Source organism: Phascolarctos cinereus, unplaced genomic scaffold, assembly GCF_003287225.1.
Source record: "Phascolarctos cinereus isolate Bilbo 61053 unplaced genomic scaffold, phaCin_HiC Scaffold_4;HRSCAF=312, whole genome shotgun sequence".
NCBI lineage: Eukaryota > Metazoa > Chordata > Mammalia > Diprotodontia > Phascolarctidae > Phascolarctos > Phascolarctos cinereus.
Window position 1 is genome coordinate 548,261,935 of NW_027555847.1, and position 19,411 is coordinate 548,281,345.

General features: G+C 35.9%; 1 protein-coding gene across 1 annotated transcript in view; it reads left to right on the forward strand.

Moving 5' to 3' along the window:
* Positions 1 to 1,029: 1,029 nt before the first annotated feature.
* The window catches only part of GPLD1 (glycosylphosphatidylinositol specific phospholipase D1), a 50,222-nt gene continuing 31,840 nt past the window's right edge, over positions 1,030 to 19,411 (forward strand). Inside the window, 10 exon segments of the mRNA XM_020986838.2 lie at positions 1,030 to 1,141; positions 4,654 to 4,709; positions 7,004 to 7,082; positions 9,507 to 9,604; positions 10,108 to 10,218; positions 14,231 to 14,279; positions 15,723 to 15,777; positions 17,790 to 17,897; positions 18,577 to 18,604; positions 18,715 to 18,854. Coding sequence (XP_020842497.1) covers positions 1,045 to 1,141; positions 4,654 to 4,709; positions 7,004 to 7,082; positions 9,507 to 9,604; positions 10,108 to 10,218; positions 14,231 to 14,279; positions 15,723 to 15,777; positions 17,790 to 17,897; positions 18,577 to 18,604; positions 18,715 to 18,854 — 821 coding nt within the window. The 5' untranslated portion in view covers positions 1,030 to 1,044.

Genomic DNA, 19,411 nt, shown 5'->3' on the forward strand with positions numbered 1-19,411 from the left:
CTTGCTGTTCCTTGAAAGAGACATTCTGTCTCTAGACTGGGTATTTTCATAGACTGTTTCTCCCCTCCCTGGAATTGTCTTCATCCTCATCACTACCTCCTGCCTTCTTTGGTTTCCTTCAAGTTCCAGTTAAAATCCCAATTTCTACAAGACAGCTTTCTGAACACCCCCTTGATGGTAGTGTCTTCCCTCTGTTAATTATCTTGTATTTATCTTGTATGTATCTTCATTGTACATAATTGTTTGCATGTTGTCTCCCCATTAGACTGTGAGCTCCTTGAGAGCAGTTTTATTTGTTTTTGTTGCCTTTCTTGTATTTCCAGCATCTAGAACAGTGCCTAGTAGGTGCTTAACAATTGCTCATTGAATAATTGATTGACTAACTTACCCATGGTCATGCAGCCCCACATGACAGAGGAGGACTTTAACTTGGGTTTTCCCAACTCCAAGGCCGGTCTACTCTATATTATACCATATGTCTGTCTGCGTTGCATATTTAAAATATGTTCATATATATTTTAAAATGTTATTTGAATTAGATTGAATTAGATTGAGAGGAAGAGGGGATGAAGGCTTGTAGATCTGGGCCACATAGCAAACAACGACAACAACAGCAAACAAACAAATATATAACTTACAATTATACACAAAGGTAGAGGAGAGAACATAGTTATTTATTATAACCAAGTAGAAAATAAGGGCAGCCTTGCATTTGTCTCAGTAAGGAATTCATGTCAGAATGGAAGTGAAGGAACAAACAGACCAAAAAAATGGAAATGTCCCCCCTTCCTCCCAAAAAATTTCCAGGTTTGTTTGTTTTTATTTTTTATTTTTTGTGTGGGGTGGAGTTTATTTGCTGTCCTGACGAAGTCGGCCTATTTGTAGCATGACTGGAAAATGATCTTATTTTGAAATGCAGCTTAGCTTCTGTGTCGCTGACCTGCTAGAATAAGTCAGTGAGTGGGATCTGTGCTTGGGTTTCAAAATTAGTGCTGCAGCTACACTAAGCCCTCGTGAGTTAGAACGTAGACAGTACTCATATACATGTCTGCTTTCAGGAGCTGGTCACTTGTTCTGATCATCCTGTTTCATTTGTCTCAAAGAAGTACATCCTGTGGTATCTCAACCCACATAGAAATAGGTAAGTACCTGGGCTTTAAAATGTTAATGGAAAGTCAATAAACCTAGCAAATTAAGGACAGAATCTGCGATAGTGAGTCATTAGTTTTTCTCTTTTAGCTAAAATTTAAAAAAAATAACAAGCATTTTTTCCCCTCTCTCATATCTCTCCCCACTATCTCCAAACACACACTGGGGAAAGGGAAAAGTAAACTTTTAAAACAAATATCCATAGTCAAACAAAACAAATTCCCATTTTGGCTATGTCCACAAATATGTCTCATTCTCCTTATTTAGTCTATTAACCCTCTGTTGGGGGTGGATAATCTTCTACATCATGCCTCTGGAATTATGGTGGATCGCTGTGTTGATCAGAATTCTTAAGTTTTTTCAATGTAATTTTCTTTTTCAGTGTTGTTATAACATGTTATCTGTATTGCCCCACTTAATTCATTATGTTCATACAAGTCTTCCCAGGTTTCTCTGAAACCATTCCCTTCATTGTTTCTTACAGCACAATAATATTCTGTTATATTTTTATACTATGATTTATTTATTCTTTCATTCTTCGATTGATGGGTATCCCCTTAGTTTCTAGGTTTTTGCTACCACAAAAGAACTGCTGTATTGGTAAAGCCATTTAGAATGATGCCCAGTCATTAGTGTCTAAGAGAAGATCAAAAATTCTACTTGAGTATAAACAAGTTACTCTTTTTAACTCTCCTTCATACTTATTAGCTAGTATTTCTTGTAGATAAGTACATGCCTAACAGAATAGTGGGTCTATTCACCTCAGTCTTGTTGGACCTCTTTTTTTTTTGTGAGGCAATTGGTGTTAAGTGACTTGCCCAGAGTCACACAGCTGGTGAGTGTTATGTGTCTGAGGGCAGATTTGAACTCAGGTCCTCCTGACTCCAGGACCAGTACTCTATCCACTGCACCACCTCTGTCCCCTGTGCCTAGCTGCCCCTGGACCTTCTTATTTGTGGTAAAAGTGAACCAGATGGTTAAGTAAACATTAGATGTTACATTTACCAGACAAAGAATTTCCAAGTTAATTTTTAATTTACTGTCATGGTTTTCACAAGTGAAAGGAAGAAGAAATGGAGGGAAATATAATATAGTGATACAGAGGATAGGATTTGGTGGCAGAAGATATGGATTTGAGTCTTGGTTTTGCTGCTTTATAACTCTGTGGCCTTTCCTCATTTTCCTCTTATGAAGATAATGTTTTATAGTCATGCGAATTCCTAATGATACAAAGAGCTTAAATGTAACAACAATGTAAATACAACATAAAAGCAAGTTAGTATAAAATGGACCTAGAAGCTGAACCCTAGAAGATAGAAGTATAGACATTTGGAGCTAAGAGAAACCCTACTTCAATCCCATCAATTTTGAGATGAAGAAACTTGGGCCCAGAGAACTTAGTGGGATGATTCAGGGTCATATGGTTAGTTAGGAACATACCGGGAATGAAGGTCCTTATCTTCTGATGCCCAGGCCACTTTTCTTACCAGTTTTTGTACCTTATCTCTATAAGAGAGACTTGAGGAGATGAAGGCTTGTATATCTGGGAGACTTGATAGATTGTGGAATATAATACTGGCCTGGAAGTCTAGAGGCCTGCATTTACATTTATAATTCTGCTTTGGTCATAGGAGGTTCCATATCTGGACCACATGGTGTTAATTTCTGGATATCACTTTTTTTTAATAAAAAAAGTTTATTAAGCATTTAATATGTTCCAAGAACAGATGATACAATGCATGATAATTTAAAAGGTCAGATACAGTCTCCTATTCTCATGAGTTCAGTGGATGGTATCCCATATAAACTTGTTTCCCTCTGCCTCCCACCTAAACCTGGGTTGCCCCTAGCTAGTAGTGAAATTCTCCTGGTATAGGATTCACTGAGATCAAATTCTGGAGAAGCTCATTTAAGGCATTCATGGTGTCCATGTAGAATTTCTGTATATCAGGAGGGTCTGCCAGGAGACAAGTGTGCTTCTCCAGAGCTTCTACCAGGGCAGTTTGCACATACTTCGGAAGCACGTGAAGAGAATTTTGCCTTTCCTTTTAGAGTCCAGCAGTGGCCTCAGTCATGCAACAATGTGCATGACCTGCTGTCGAATTGTGGTGCAGAGAGTGTCCTGAATTTTTTCTTCATCAGCACCATTGGGCAGTTGATGAGTACCTGGAAGATGAACAGGGCTCACTCAGGCACTTAGGCGAACTCATAGCTGTGGGCCCCCTCAGGCTATCAAACAGCTTATGGTCTTTGGAGACAAGGCATACACAATACAGAATTGTGTGTTGGCTTGTGTGGTATATATTTTAGATGAAGTGAAAGGTCGTATAAAGGAGAGAGGATTTTAACTTTGAAGGATATACTGAATTTTATACAGTACTGAGGAGGAAAACATAGTATAACGATACAGAGGATAGGATCTGGAGGCCAAATATGTGGATTTGAATCCTGGCCCTGCTACTTTTCATTGTGTGGCCTTTATGCCTGGGTCTTGGTTTGCTTATATAGTCAAATAAAACAACTTCATACATTAGCCGTGTCCAAAAAACTTATGTAAGGCCTTAGTCTGTATTCTTATTCTGTCACCTCTTTCTAGATGTGCCTTATGTTTCATCACAAATTATGTTTTGCCATTTTGATGATCAGAGTTCCAAGGCTTTTCAAAGTAGATTGTCTTTACAGTATTGTTCGTGTATAAATTGTTCTCCTAGTTCTTCTCACTTCACTTTGCATTAGTTCATACAAGTCTTCTTGTTAATTCATTCATTTCCTATTCATTCATCATTTCCTATAACAATAGTATTCTTTCATGTTCATACCCTATAACTTGTTCAGCCGTTCCTCACTTGATGGGCACTCCCTCAGTTCCCAATCCTTTGCCGCCACAAAAAAGATCTACTAAAATATTTTTGTGCATATGGGTGCTTTTCCTGTTTCTTTGATCTCTTTAGGAATATAGACGTAGTTGGGTCAAAGACTATGCACAGTTTAATAGCTTTTTTGACATAGTTCCAAATTGCTTTCCAGAATCGCTAGATGAGATCATAACTCCACCAATAGTGTATTAATGTGCCTGTTTTCCCATAGCTCCTCCAGCCTTTTGTCATTTTCAATTTCTGGATCAACTTTACTAATCTCTGTGTGTGAGGTAGTACCTCAGTTTTAATTTGCATTTCTCTAATTACTAGTGATTAAGAACATTTTTTCATATGACTATGATAGTTTGAATTTCTTACATTGAAAACTACTTATTCATATACTTGAATCATTTATCAATTGAGGAATGGTCATTATTCTTATAAATTTTACTAAGTTCCCTGTATATCTTAGAAATGAGACATTTATCAGAGAAACTTGGCGTAAAGGTTTTTTCCCCACCTTGGTTTCCTGCCTTTCTGCTAATTTTAGCTGAATTGGGTTTTGTTTGCACAAAAACTTTTTTACATTTCTCAAAATACTGTCTGTAATTGACCATTTTAACTGAGTTTTAAAAATTTGTTTTAGCCCACAGAGCTCTGGAATTTTTCAGCCAACAAGATGGCACTGTTAACTACAAAGAGGTATAACTCTTTTTCTTTTGTTTTACTTCTTATTAACTATATGGTGTGTAATTATAACAAATGTGAATATTTCTGGTTTAATGTCCCAGGGAATGACTTATTCTCAATGTAACATATCCAATGCACACTCTATATTAACAAATAACTCAAATGATGTAGTATTTTAACAAAACCAAAATGAAATGTAAGGTAAGGCAACATCTGAAATAGCATCTTCAAAGAATTTAGGCATTTTCCATAAGGGCATGGAAAGGGAAACTTTAATGCTTGAATTGGTCATGATGTGGATAATTTTTTAACTTAAGGGAAACTTGCTTCATTATTTGTTCACAAATAAGTTTGAGAAAAATTATATCACTATTAGGGTAAAGATGCATTTGCTCAGAGATATGAATATGAGTCCCTTTTGTCAAAAGGTTTTCTCTTCTTACTATATTTCTTGCTCAATTCAAATCACCAGATAAAACTATACTATACCATTTGATGCTGAAAGAGCTAGTGGGTATAATTGTTGCGTTATCTGTGGGTTACCGCTGGAAGATTATGAATAATGGGAAAGGTGTTAGAAAATTGAAGAAAGGCATTATTGAACTGAAAATTGTCCCAAATTTTTTTTTAATAAGGAAAGGGAATGGAATCTGCAAACTATAATCCAATAAGTTTGATTTTAATTTCTGGCAAAATTCCAAAATTTATTAGTCAAGGAATAGGTAGTGAATACTTAGAAAAGAAAGCAATCATAAAAGAAAGTCATCATAAGGATGACTTCTTCAAAAATGGGTCTTGCCAGATTTCTTTCCTTTTTTGACATGATAACAAAACTAGTAGATTCAGGAGAATTCTGTATATATACCTTATCTAGATTTTTGGCAAAAACATTTAGATTCTTTCATACTATCCTTATGAATAAGATGGAGAGCTTATTACATTATTACATTAGAGGGATTCAGAAATGGTTGAGTAACCATATGCAAAGAGAAGTCATTGATGAGTTATTACTAATCCAATGACAGTTCTGTAATGGAATGCCTCAAGGATTTGTCCTTGGTTAATTTTTTATTTTTATAATTATCTTAAATAAAGACAAAAAATGGCTTACTAAAAAGCAGTTGGTCTGAAAAGATCTGGGGCTGTTAGTGGACTACAAAATCAATATGAGTCAATAGAGCAATATGGCAGCCAAAAAAACTTTGCTACATGAACAAGGACATAGCATATAGAAGAAGGGCAATCTTACTCCCAATGTACTCTACATTGGCTAGAACCTATTTAGAATATCATGGTTAGTTTTGGGCATTTTAAGAAAGGCGTTGATAAACTGGAGAATGCCAGAGGAGAGTAACTTAAGTAGGAGAGTCAAGAGCCTGGACACTGTATCTTATGATTAGTTGAAGGAACCAGGTCAGAACTGGGAGCAATGGCTGAAAATTTCTCCTTAATGTAAGGAAAAGTTATTAACAATTATTAGTTACTAACAAAAGTAACTAAAATTAGTTATTAACAATTAAGGCTGTCTGCAAACTGGATGACCACCCTTCAGGGCCTTCTTAGAAAGAATTCATATTCAGATATAGGTTGGACTAGATGGATTCTGATGGTGTTTTGAACTCAGAGCTTTTATTTATGACCAAGATGGTTCAGAAATATTTGCAATTGATTATTTGAAATACTTATATGCCATCAGAACAGTAATGACTTGTTAGAGGTAAATTATGATTATCCAACCTAGAAAATGGGATGGTTCTGGCAGTTGAAACCTACTATATCCCCAATAACATTTAGACTTTAATTTCACCTTGCTTGTTCAAGAAATAAAATGGACAGACCTAAATTTTATCTTTTATTTTTCTAGAGCAGAGGTTTTTTTGTCTCACAAAGGTATAGATTGTTTTTACGCATTATTACATTACAGTCAATTCTCTCTTTTTAAGGGTTGGCAGTCTTGTTTATCAGTTATCACATACATGGCTTTTTTCTGCTTCTTATTCTCCTTACTGATTTCTGCCTTTTAACTACTATATTATTCATGAGTGCCTTTACTATAGGGCAGACAGAGAAAATGAAACAGAGAAAAGAATCAGTGAAGTTTACCACTTTTTAGTAACTCTGGTAATACCTGTTGGGATACAAAGGCATTGTCTCCAATGAGCTTTTTGAATTTTGTGTAAATTTAATTTATTTATACTGTTCCTGTCCTTGATTACTCAGTTCAGACAGTTGGGAATTGACTGTGCATGTATCTGGCTGGCATTTGACCTTTGCTCTCTGATTCTGACATTTCCCTGCTTCTTTAGCTGTTATTAGAACACCAGGATGCTTATCAGGCTGGGAGTGTGTTTCCTGATGCTTTTTATGCTAACATCTGTAAAGGAGGTGAGTGAAAGGAAACCTAGTGAAATGCCACGTTTATCTAGTCGAGAAGCCATGGCCTAACTTTGGAAATAGAGTCACTCCTCATTTTTGAAGGACTGTTGGGGAATCAATGAATTATTCCAATTTAATAAATTAGCCAGGTAACTGAAGTGTATCTCTTTATGCACTAAAACTTTATAAAAAATGTAATCATGTGAGGGAAATCCTTCTTAATTGTCTCTAATATTTTGTTGCCCTTAGAAGCAATGAAAAGAGCCCAGTACTTGTCTAAAGACCTGGATTCTGGGCCATTCAAAATAGATATAAATGTCTCTTTTTTCCTACTTGTTATAAGGAGATAAAAAAGATATACAGGGTATTTGGGGATGCCTTGTATGTATGTCTATACATATACATATACATATATATGTAAACATATGTAATAACTCATTTTTATAGTACTTTAAGGTTTACAAAGCATTTTCCTTACAACAACCCTACTGAGGTAGGTAGTATTATCTCTATTTTACAAATGAGAAAATTGGGGCTGTAAGAGGTTAAATAACTTCCCACGATCGCATAGCTAGTAGGTGCCTGAGGCAGAATTTGAACCCAGGATTTTCTAACTTCCAATTTGTTTCTCTGTTTTCTGCCACATTGACTCACTAAGGAACCTTGTTGGTAGATCCAGTTGAAATTACTATCAAATGTATGTCCTTCCCCTTTCATTTTTATATAACAAAATAGGACTAGAAATCTTCACAGAAAGAGATATGATGTAGTAGATAGAGGGCTGGTTTCAGGGAAAGAAAGTTCTGGGTTCTAGTCCTGCTTCTGATGTATATTGACTGAGATTGTGAGCAAGTCCTTATCTTAGTGCCCCAGCCAGCTTTCTAAGACTATATAAGTTGAATAAGAGGTAATGACCTGCATTGGTAAGGGGAAAGGGAGACTCCTCGTTCAGAATTCTCTATACCAGTAAAAAAAAAAGCCATAGTCTAGCTTTGAAAATAGAATAACTCCTCAGTTTTGAAGGGCTGTTGAGGAATCAATGGGACATTCCAATTCAGTGAATTATGCGGCAGCTACATGGCGCAGTGGATAGAGCACTGGCCCTGAAGTCAGGAGGACTTGAGTTCAAATCCAGCCTCACACCAAACACTTGACACTTACTAGCAGTGTGACCCTGGGCAAGTCACTTAACCCCAATTGCCTAAAAGTAAAATAAACAAACAAACAAAAACTCCAATTCAGTGAATTAACCAGGTAATTGAAATGTACCCCTTTAAGCACTAAGACTTTACAAAAAGATGTAAGCATATTATGGAAATCTTTCTTAATGGTCTTTAATATTTTGTTGCCTTTAGAAGCAGTGAAAAGAGCCCAGGGCATGTCAAAAGACTTGGATTCTAGGCCATTCAAAATAGATGTTGATATCTCATCTTTTTTACTTCTGAAGAGAAAAAAAATCCAAAATACCTATCTACTTAGTCAATTGCACCATTGAAAAATTTCAAATAAATTTAGATTACTTTAAAGTATTTGGAGTTAAGAATGGTTTATTGGGTGGGGAAGGAGTATATTTATTTGGAAATAAATATGATGAAAAAGCAAGAGGCATCAATAAAATTTTTAAATACACCTAAACAATATGAAGTCCTTAATGTGGAGGTTAGTTGTCTCAATGATTACTCATTACCCAAGAGGAGGATAAATTATTTCCTATAAAAACTAAAACATTAAAAGTGTTAAGATAGGGGGCAGCTAGGTGGCACAGTGGATAGAAAACCAGCCCTGGAGTCAGGAGGACCTAAGTTCAAATCTAGCCTCAGATACATAACATTCACTAGCTGTGTGACTCTGGGCAAGTCACTTAACCCCAACTGCCTCACCAAAAAAAATGTTAAGATCTACAACATATTTGTAAGATGTTATAAAATATTTTAAGCTTATTTCATAGCATTTTAAAGTTACAGAGCCTGGCAAGGGTTTATTTAGTCAGGGTCAATCAGGGCTGGGGAACCTGTGGCCTTGAGGCTACACGTGGCCCTCTAGGTACTCAAGTGTGGCCCTTTGACTGAATCCAAACTTCACAGGACAAATCCCCTTAATAAAAGGAACCTGGTGGCTTTCCTCTTTGGCATTATGTCACACATGGTAGCAGATGTGAATTGTGGCCTCGAGGCCTCAGGTTCCCCACCTCTGTCAAGGTCCTGACTTCAGATAAGCAGGACTAGACCTTTAAATTATTCCAAACATTTGGCTAACTGGGTTCTGCAGTCTTCCTTGGTGTTCTGAAAGAAGACACTTAAGGTGATTGAGGGGTAGTTGGGGGAACTGTACCAAATGGAAGAAAGGAGATTGAGTTGACAAGACTGTTATCACTTGAGATACTCAACTGAAAAGTCAAAGTCTTGAAGAACTAATGCTATTTTATGCTGGCAGGAACATTCCGTGATGTATCTGAAGATACTCACTGGACTCCATTTCTCAATGCAAGTATCCATTACATTCGACAAAATCATCCTCTCCCTTGGGAGAAGGTAAGAGTGATCTTCAAATAGTAATAAATTTATATGATATACCAGTCAGTAATTTCATCCCAATGATATTTATTCTAGTGCCAATTCTGAAGTAGTAAATAACTTTTTTAAAAACAAACTCTCAAATGATTTTTGATAGTTTAGGAATGGAACAGTGCCTGCTGTGGGCCTTTGGATCAAGTCCTGGAAATATAAAGGAAGCCGAGTTAATGATTTAAAACTCCTTATTAGATTTTAAGTCCCCTGATGATAAAGCCTGTCTTATTTTAAATTGAATGTGGTAATATATATGTATACATATATATATATATATATATATATATGTATACATATATATATAGTACTTTTCAAGCCTTAAAATATCTTAAAGTATATAAATACTAGCTATTATTTATCTTTATGTCTCCCAGAACCCAGCACAGTGCTATGTACAGTTAATTAAATGTTTTGGGTGGTTATATTTAATCTTTGCTACCACATGCATTTATTTTGTTGTTGGGCAGGATACTGAGAAATTGGTGGCTTTCCTCTTTGGCATTATGTCACACATGGTAGCAGATGTGAGCTGGCATAGCCTAGGCATCGAACAAGGATTCTTGCAGACAATGGGAGAAGTGAGTATACATCTTAATAGTTGCTAACCCTGATATTATTATGTGTTTGATTATCTATCAGACATCCTCCTCAACAGGCAGTGCTACTAATGCCCATGGGACAAGCTTTCCAATAAACTAAATAAACAAATGACTTATCACTTTAGCTATTTTCACTGGGTCTTATCTCACAACCTGGAGAGGAAATCATGAGCTCACCAGTGTAAGTAACTGAGTGGTAGTTCTTGCTGCTTACGCAGCATTATGGACAACTATAGTATTCCATCATATGCTATACCTCTTGTCACTTGGGCCAGCTTAGTGTGATATACAGGTATGTATGCGTGTGTGTGTGTGTGTGTGTGTCAGCTCACATGTGTATACATAAAGAGGCAGTATGGCATAATGTCTAGAGAACTGGTCTTTGAGTCAGGAAGACATGGGTTCAAATCCCACCTCTGATACATTCTGGTTGTGTGACCCTAGATAAGTTATTTAATTTTTCAGTGTTCCCAGGTAGCTTGCCAGATCGTGTTAGTAAAAGAAGTTTTTTTCATTAGAAGTGTCTCATATCAATGAGATCACAGGTCCAGTTTAATAACAAACATCCATACCTGTATACATCTAGGGCAGGTACTGCAGATGGGCAGCTCAGAATTTGGCTCAGGGCTGAGTAGGAAGAGGTGATGTTACGTGGTTCTGAGTCCTCCATCACAATAAAGATCAGAAAGATCAATATGATGAGTAACCCAAAGGCCAATGCAGAGACCCATGGTGGATTTAAATTTGCTGCAGCCAGTATAATATCCACAATGATTGGCCACACATAGTGGTGTAAAAAACATCATCCAGGATATACACGCTTCAGAAAGGAGTCGGTTTGGTCATGTGACAAAAGGTGCTATCTGCATGCAGAGAAAGACCTGATAAATAGGGTGTGATAGAGGGAAAGGAGAAAAAAAAAGAAATTTACAAGATAATTTTATTATATATTCAAAAGGAATAGCAAGTTGTACATAATAGATTTGCAGTTTCATGTGCAATCATTTTTTTAAATTATACTGTGTTATGGAAATTCTTGTTCTATTCCATAAATGAAAAATAAAATAAATTTTAAAAAAGAAAAAGAAGAAAAAGGAAAGGAGTTGGCTTGGTAATGTAATGAGAATAAGAGACAATTGAAGCCAAAGTAGTACTTTGGGATCCTCAAAAGATTAAAAGAATTTGAGGAAGGCTTCCTTCCTCAGATTAGGTGAATCCTTGGTGGATAAATTGTGGAAAGACATAGTCAGGAGTCATACAGGATGAGAAGGGTTGGAAGGGTCTTCCACCAGCGGACAAAAACTTTACCCCATATGATCACAATTGCAATAGCCTGCTGGTGGATCTGCCTCCTCAGCTCTCTCCCGCTCTAAACCATTTTCCATTCAGCCACTGAAGTGATTTTCCTAAAACACAGGTCCAGTTATGTCACCCATCTATTCAGTAAACCCCAGTGGCTTCCTGTTGTATCCGGGAGAAATACAAAATGCTCTGTTTGGCATCCCAAGTCCTTCATAACTCTAGCCTTCTCCTACTGTTCTTATACCTTTCTCTGTGCCACATGCTCTTCAATCCAGTGACAACAGCCTCCTTAGTGTTCCACAAATGAGATAGTCCATCTCTTAGCTTCTCTCTGGCTGATTCACATGCCTGGAATGCTCTCTTCCACTCTGACTACTAACCTCCATGGCTCCCTTGAAGTCCTAACTAAAATCCCACCTCCTACAGGAAGTCTTTCCCACCCCCCTCTTAATTCCAGTGCTTTCCCTCTTTTAATTATTTCCTATGTATCCTGCATATAGCTTACTTTGTATATATTCATTTGCATGTTGTCTCCCCCATTAGACTGTAAGCTCCTTGAGGTCAAGGACTATTTTTTGCTTCTTTTTGTATCCCTAGAACTTACCATGGTGCTTGGCAAATAGTAGGTGCTTAATAAATGTTTATTTATTGATTGATTAAATATTTAAGTGTAAGACCTTTGCAATATAGATACATTCATCCACAAGGGCCTAGTAACCAAAATACACTGATAAAAAATATGAATATAATTTAAAAAATAGAATAGAATTGTTGCCTCTAATTACAATATTATTTGAGAAGATAGATTCACATTCAGGCCATTTTATGTCCCTTTCCCATTTCTTTCCCTACCTTCAGTTGTATGTTTTCACAAAAGAGATGATAACCTACTACTTTCAATCCATTAAAAAAAAAAAAAGGTATTGCAGATCAAAAATGAGCTAACTTGAAAATAAAAGCCACACCCTTACCTAATGAACTAGCTTTAAAAGTATTGTTTCCAGGTTCATTCTTTGACATGTAAACTTGGTTATAGACTCATAGATTTAGAACTAGAAGGGATCTTAGAAACCATCTAATTAAAACCCCCTCATTGTATAAATGGGCAAACTGAGACTCAGAAACATAAGTGACTTGCCTAAGGTAGTAAGTATTTAGCAGAGACACAACTCTCTTCTTTAATTTTCTCATATATCTATATACATGCAACAGGGGTGTGTGTGTGTGGAGAGGGAGAGAGAGAGAGAGAGAGAGAGAGAGAGAAAGAAAGGTGTGTCTGTTAGCATACCTTATTGGAAAAACTAAAGTCTTGGCTAAAACCTTTATCTTTATAGCTATACATGTATGTGTAGATGGTTACGTACATATATGTTATATATATATAATAGATAAACTAAAGTAATTCACTCTACAACTTAACTGTTAACTTAGATGTTAATATTCCATAATAATAAAAGAGATAACATTAATATAATGCTTTAAGGTTTGTGATGTACTTTACAAATATCTCATTTGCCCCTCACGACAACCCTGAGAGGTAGCTGCTACTATCTCCATTTTACAGATGAAGAAACTGAGGCACAGAGGTTTTGCTAGAGTCACGAAGCTAGTAAGTGTCTGAGACCAAATCTGAACTCAGGTCTTCCAGACTCCAAGTCCAGTGCTCTATCTATTGCTGCCTCTTAAAAAAACTTCCTTTAAAAAGAAAAATTAATGCCACCTCACATCTATTGAAATGATTAATATGACAGAAAAGGAAAATGACAACTGTTGGAGGGGATGTGGGAAAATTGGGATACTAATGCATTGTTGGTAGAGTTGTGAACTGATCCCACCATTCTGGAGAGCAATTTGGAATTATGCCCAAAGAGCTATAAAATTGTGCATACTGTTTGATCCAGTGATACCACTGCTAGGTTGGTAACCTGAAGAGATTTTTTAGAAAGGGGGAAAACCTGCTTGTACAAAATTATTTATAACAGCTCTTTTTGTAGTGGCTAAGAATTGGAAATTGAAGGGATGCCCATCACCTGGAAAATGGCTGAACGAGTTGTGGAATGTGATTGTGATGGAATACTGTTATACTATTAGAAATGATAAGAGGGTTGGTTTCAGAAAAACCAGGAAAGACTTAAATGAACTGATACAAAGTGAAGTGAGCAGAAACAGAATATTGTACACAGTAACAGCAATGCTGTACAGTAAGGAGCTATGAATGACTTCAGCAATAAAATGGTCCAAGACAATTCTGAAGGACTTATGATGAAAAATGCTTTCTGCCTCCAGAAAAAGTAACTGAATGCAGATCAAAGGGTACTTTTTTAAAAAAAACTTTATTTTTCTTGTTTTTTTTTTTGTCTGTGTTTTCTTTCACAACATAGCCAATATAGAGATGTGCTTTGCATGACTGTACATGTATAACCTAGATCAAATTGCTTGCCTTCTCATCGAGGGGGGGAAGAGAGTGTGGGAGGGAAGGAGAGAATTTAGAACACAGAATTTTAAAAAATGTTTAAAATTTCTCATGTAATTGAAAAAATATTTCAAAATTAAAAAAAATAACTGTATAAAAAACCAAATCAATATGTCATAGGACTTTCTGTTTGCTTCATTTTGTATTTCCATCTCTTCATGTTCTTTTGTCTGGGCTGAGCTTATTTTTCTTATACCTCACTGTTCTATTTTTCAGGTTGATTTTCATGGCTCTTACCGAGATGCTCATCCCGTTGGTGATTTTGGTAATGTTTTATTTACATTTTCCTAATTTTCTTATGGTCAGCTAGGTAGCACAGTGGGCAGAGTGCCAGGCCTATAGTCAGGAAGACTCATCTTCCTCAGTTCACATCTGGCCTCAGACACTTACAAGCTGTGTGACCCTGGGCAAGTCACTGTTAACCCTGTTTGCCTCGGTTACTCATTTGCAAAATGAACTGGAGAAGGAAAATGGCAAGCCATTCTCATATTTCTGCCAAGGATACCCCAAAAGAGGTCACAGAGTCAGATGTGACAGAAAAAAAAGTCTGAACAACAACACCAAATCTCACCTTTCTGAACTTCAGTTTACTCATCTATAAAATGGGCAAAATAATGTTTATTTGTTCTGTTTACTTAACAAGCTTTGTGTGGGGAACTTGTCTCGTAAACTCTAAAATACTACAGTAATGCAAGTTGTTGTAAATAATAATAATAATGACAACAATAATAATAATTTTCTTATCTTTCAATTTTTCCATCAAGTAGCTGATGGTGATATATAGATACACACATTTTGGAAGTTTCTATGTAAAGAAATAATTCTGATGAAACCTTTTGTAAGGTGAAAAATCTTTTACAATGTGAGAGTTATCATTCCCAATTTATTAAAAAATAATAATAATAGATCACATTAATATAATGTTTTAGAGCCGGCCTACACAACCTGTGGCCTGTAGGCCCCTTTGGGAAGGCCAAAGGATTTCAGCGACCAGGCCAAGAAATAGAGGGTGCTTTGCTCTACTTTTTTTGAAGGCCTACTGAAATCCTTTAATGCTGCAAGCCGCATTAAGCAAGTGCTGGCCTGCAGGCCCCATGTTGTGTAGGTCTGTTTTAGAGTTAGCCTTAGAGTCTAGAGGACTTGCCTTCAAATCCTGCTCCTGACACTTAAGGACTGTGATCCCTGGCAAAACTTTTAACCTCTAACCTCTTAGGGCCCTAGGCAACTTTCTAAAGGTATAAATTGCAAAAGAGTTGCAGATCTGCTTTATTAGAGGAAGTTTCCTCATTGGGTGTTACCTACCTGGAGGAAATCACGGGTAACTTACCAACGTTTACAAAGTACTTTGTCACTGTAATTCCTTTTTCTTCTTCCGTTCAACATACATTCATTTGCTTTAAAATTTAAAATTTAATTTTTAAAAATATAACTTTTTGTTTTTAAAATTTTAAAAAGTTTTTGTTTTGTTTTGTTTTGCCATGAGTCTTTAAAAGTAAATAGTACATATGTTTCAGAGGTTAAATGTCTTGCCCACAGTTAGGCAGCTGAGTGTCAGGGCTGATCCTTTAATCAAGGTCCTCCTGTCTTCAAGTCCTGTGTTCAGATTTCATATGACGAATGTTTTGACCAGGGCTAAAGGAAGAAATATGCTGGCTCTTTGTCTTCACTAGTTAAAAGTACACATTGAATTATTTTTCTCACACTGTAGGAGGAGATGTGTTGAGCCATTTTGAACTCGATTTTAACTACCTTGGGCGGCGCTGGTAAGAGCAAGCGTGTGTTCAGATATTTGCTTTCTTTGTGGAATTTAGAACTTCTGTAATTTTGGATTTTTGAAAAGCAAAAATTGGTGTTCATCAGAGTCCATTATTTTTCAGATACTCTGGAGAAAGACATAAATGGAACATGACCATTGTTTTCATATATTTGAAGGGTTATGGGCAAGAGGGATTAGATTTATTTTGCTTGGCCCAGGAGGACAGCAAAAACCAATGGGGTTGAAGCCACAGAAAAGCAAATTTCAGGAATATCATGAAGAACTTTAAAATATCAATATCAGGAAGAACTTAAAAAAAATAAACCAATAAAGATGTCCCAGAGTGGTATGGATTGCTTTAAAAGGTAGTGAGTGCCCTGTTTTAAGTGGATCACCACTTTTAGCAATTTATTAGAGAAAATTCGTGCTTTAAGTAGGAGTGGAGCAAGATAATTTCTGAGATCCCTTCTAACTCTAAAATTCTATGATTCCAACTAAAATCAGTTTTTATTAGTCACAATTTTTGCATTGGGTGCTGGACTGACTTGAGTTAAGCTTTAGGATTACTCCCTACTAAGTCTGATTTGAAAAAAATAAGTTTTCAGATTCCAACTGAAATAACTCCTTTGATCTAAAATGTAGCATAGTATTCCATCATGGTCATATAACACAACTTGTTCAGCCATTCCCCAGGTGATGGGCATCCCTGCAATTTCCAGGTCTTTGGCACCACAAAGAGAGCTGCTATAAACGTTTTAGAACATATAGATTCTTTCCCTTTTTCTCTATCTTTGAAAATAGACCTAGTAGTGGTATTGCTGGGTCAAAGAGTATAGGCAGTTTAATAACTCTTTGGGCATAATTCCAGATTACAAAAAATACTTTTTAGTTTTTGGTATATGATTGTGATGGATTGCTACTGTTCTATAAGAAATGATAAGCTCAATGATCTTAGGAAAACATGAAAGACTTGCATGAAATAATGAAGAACAAAATGAGCAGACCTAAGAGAATGTTGTCTATAGTGACAGCAATATTGTTTTAAGAATGACTTGGAGTGAATAAGGAATTTTGACTATTATAAATACCCAAATTAACTATAAAGGACATATGAAGAAAGACACTGCATCCAGATGAAGAAGTGATAAATAGAAGTATGTATAGAATAGTTTTACACACACACATGCTTATTTGTATCTAATGGTAGCCATCTGTAGGGTGGGAGGGGAGAGGAGGAAGGAAGAAAAAAATTTACATGATAACTTCATTATATATTTAAAAGGAATAGCAAGTTTTACATAATAGATTTGCACTTTCATATGCAATCATCTTTTTATTATACTGTGTTATGGAAATTCTTGTTTTGGTCCATAAATTTAAAAAGTATATGTTATATATGTGTACATGTTATATACGTATATATATGACAAAAAAAATAAAATGTAGCATAATGAGGCAACATGGTTTAGCAGATAGAGAACTGTCTTCAAAGTCAGGGAGCCTTGGGTTCAAGTCACACCTCTTGACATATGCTATCTGTGTGACATTAGGCAAGTCAGAGGTACCAACTTCCATTGCTAGATGGAATTTCCTCACTTGGGGGTTCCCCATATCAGTGAAATCACTGGTCCAATCTTCTGTCTTCTCCAATAAACTAAAAGACTAACTTTGTTGTCCTTACTATAAAATTTATTGATTTCAACAATGACTCTAAAATTGGGATATAGGGGCATTGAGTTATTTTTTGGTATATTATTCTTGGAAACTTGTTGTAACATCTCATTCCACTCAACAACTAGTACAGGAAAAAAATCCATTAAGAAAACTAAGCAAAAGAAAAAATAGTCCTTGAATTCTAATCTTACACATGGAAAACTTTAGTTTTAGAATTTCCTAAATGTTTCTTTTACTAAAATGTGCTGCATCAAATATTTTGGTTGGGTTGTATCTAACTAGATTTTATTAATTTAAACAGAAAACCAAAATACATCTTTCCATTGATTCTAATCTGCTTCTCAGGTATGTACCTGTCAAAGATCTAATGGGAATCTACAAGCAGCTCTATGGCAAGGAAGTCATAACAAAAAGTGCAATAATTGACTGTTCCTATCTTCAGTTCTTAGAATTGTAAGTTTGATACAGAGAGTTCTTTCCCAAAACTTAAAGAAAAAAAAATGTGCCTGGTTCTCCTGTGGATTTGCCACAATAATATTTACAACACTTTGATGGATCTATGATCTCATATATTCAGTTACTCACTCCAGTAGTGCCCATCACAATCCATCCATGTCTGCCCATCTTGGGTAACTCTAATCCATACCTTCCTGTAAAAACCTCATAGTGGACAGGGGCTCCACCTATCATGTTAGGATGATATACTTCCTTGAAAACATTCCTAATTATCTCATTGTCTTGGTAACATTTGTTGTTTGGGTGTTGCATATTTGTAAACGGTGTGCTGGAGCTTACTCAAACCAGATTATAAGAACCTAATGTTAAATTTTCAGTATAAGCATTTGTAGGCTGGAAATCAGCAAACACTATCAATCAGTGCTTCATTTATAGTTTTATTGATTGTTTAGACTTTAAAAAGTGATGGAGAAAATATTAATAATGCAGATTAAATTAAAATGTACCATAGGTACATCCTCCCCCCTCCCTCCCACCGAGGTGGTTGTTAAACATCGGCACACTGCAGCTTTTAATCCTTTAGAATGGAAATATTTTGGTAGGGCTTTATTTTCAGCATTTGGTTTATATCTTTGTAGGAAACACAGCTTTCATTTCATTATAATTTATGTTACAGGTATGGTGAAATGTTGGTTCTTTCCAAGGTAATTTTCTTTATCTTTATATTATAAATATGTCATCCTTTGTTAAGAGTCAGATGGATGCCAAACCAGTACCTTATTTACTTTTTCTTTTTTTCTTGCTTTTTATATAGCTTTACCCAAATTTCGCAAAAAAGTCCCCATTTTTGGTGGAGCAGTTCCAAGATTATTTCCTTGGTGGACTGGATGACATGGCATTCTGGACCACTAATATGTTTCATCTAACAAGCTACATGTTACAGAATGGGACCAGGTGACGCATTATTTTGTTTCTTGTGCTTTATGTTGTCCTGATCATTTTTCCCCCTAGGAATTTCAGCTAGCTCCAGAAATAAAAAAAATACATCATATGGTATAGCCATAACCTAATCTGTTAGAAAGAGGGTAGCAAGTATGAGCACTGGTTAAAGGAAATGGGTATGTTTAGCCTGGGAAAGAGAAGACTAAAGGGTACCTAATTATTATCTTCAAATATTTGAAAAGTTATTCTATGAAAGAAGAATTAGATTTAATTTACTTAGCTTTAAGGGGTAGAACTAATACCAGTGGGATGGAAGTTATGGGTAAGGAAGATTGAAAAAGAGCTAGATTTGAAGTCAAGAAGACCTGAATTCAAATTTTACCCTCAAGTACTTGCTAGCTGTGTGACCCTTCACCTCTGTCAGCCTCAGTTTCCTTGTCTGTGAAATGAGAATAATAACAACACTTAGTTCAAAAGGTTGTTGTGAGGATCAAATGAGATTTTATGTATAGTGCTTTGCAAACTTAAAGTGCTATATCAACGTTAGTCGTTGCTATTGTTGTTGTTAT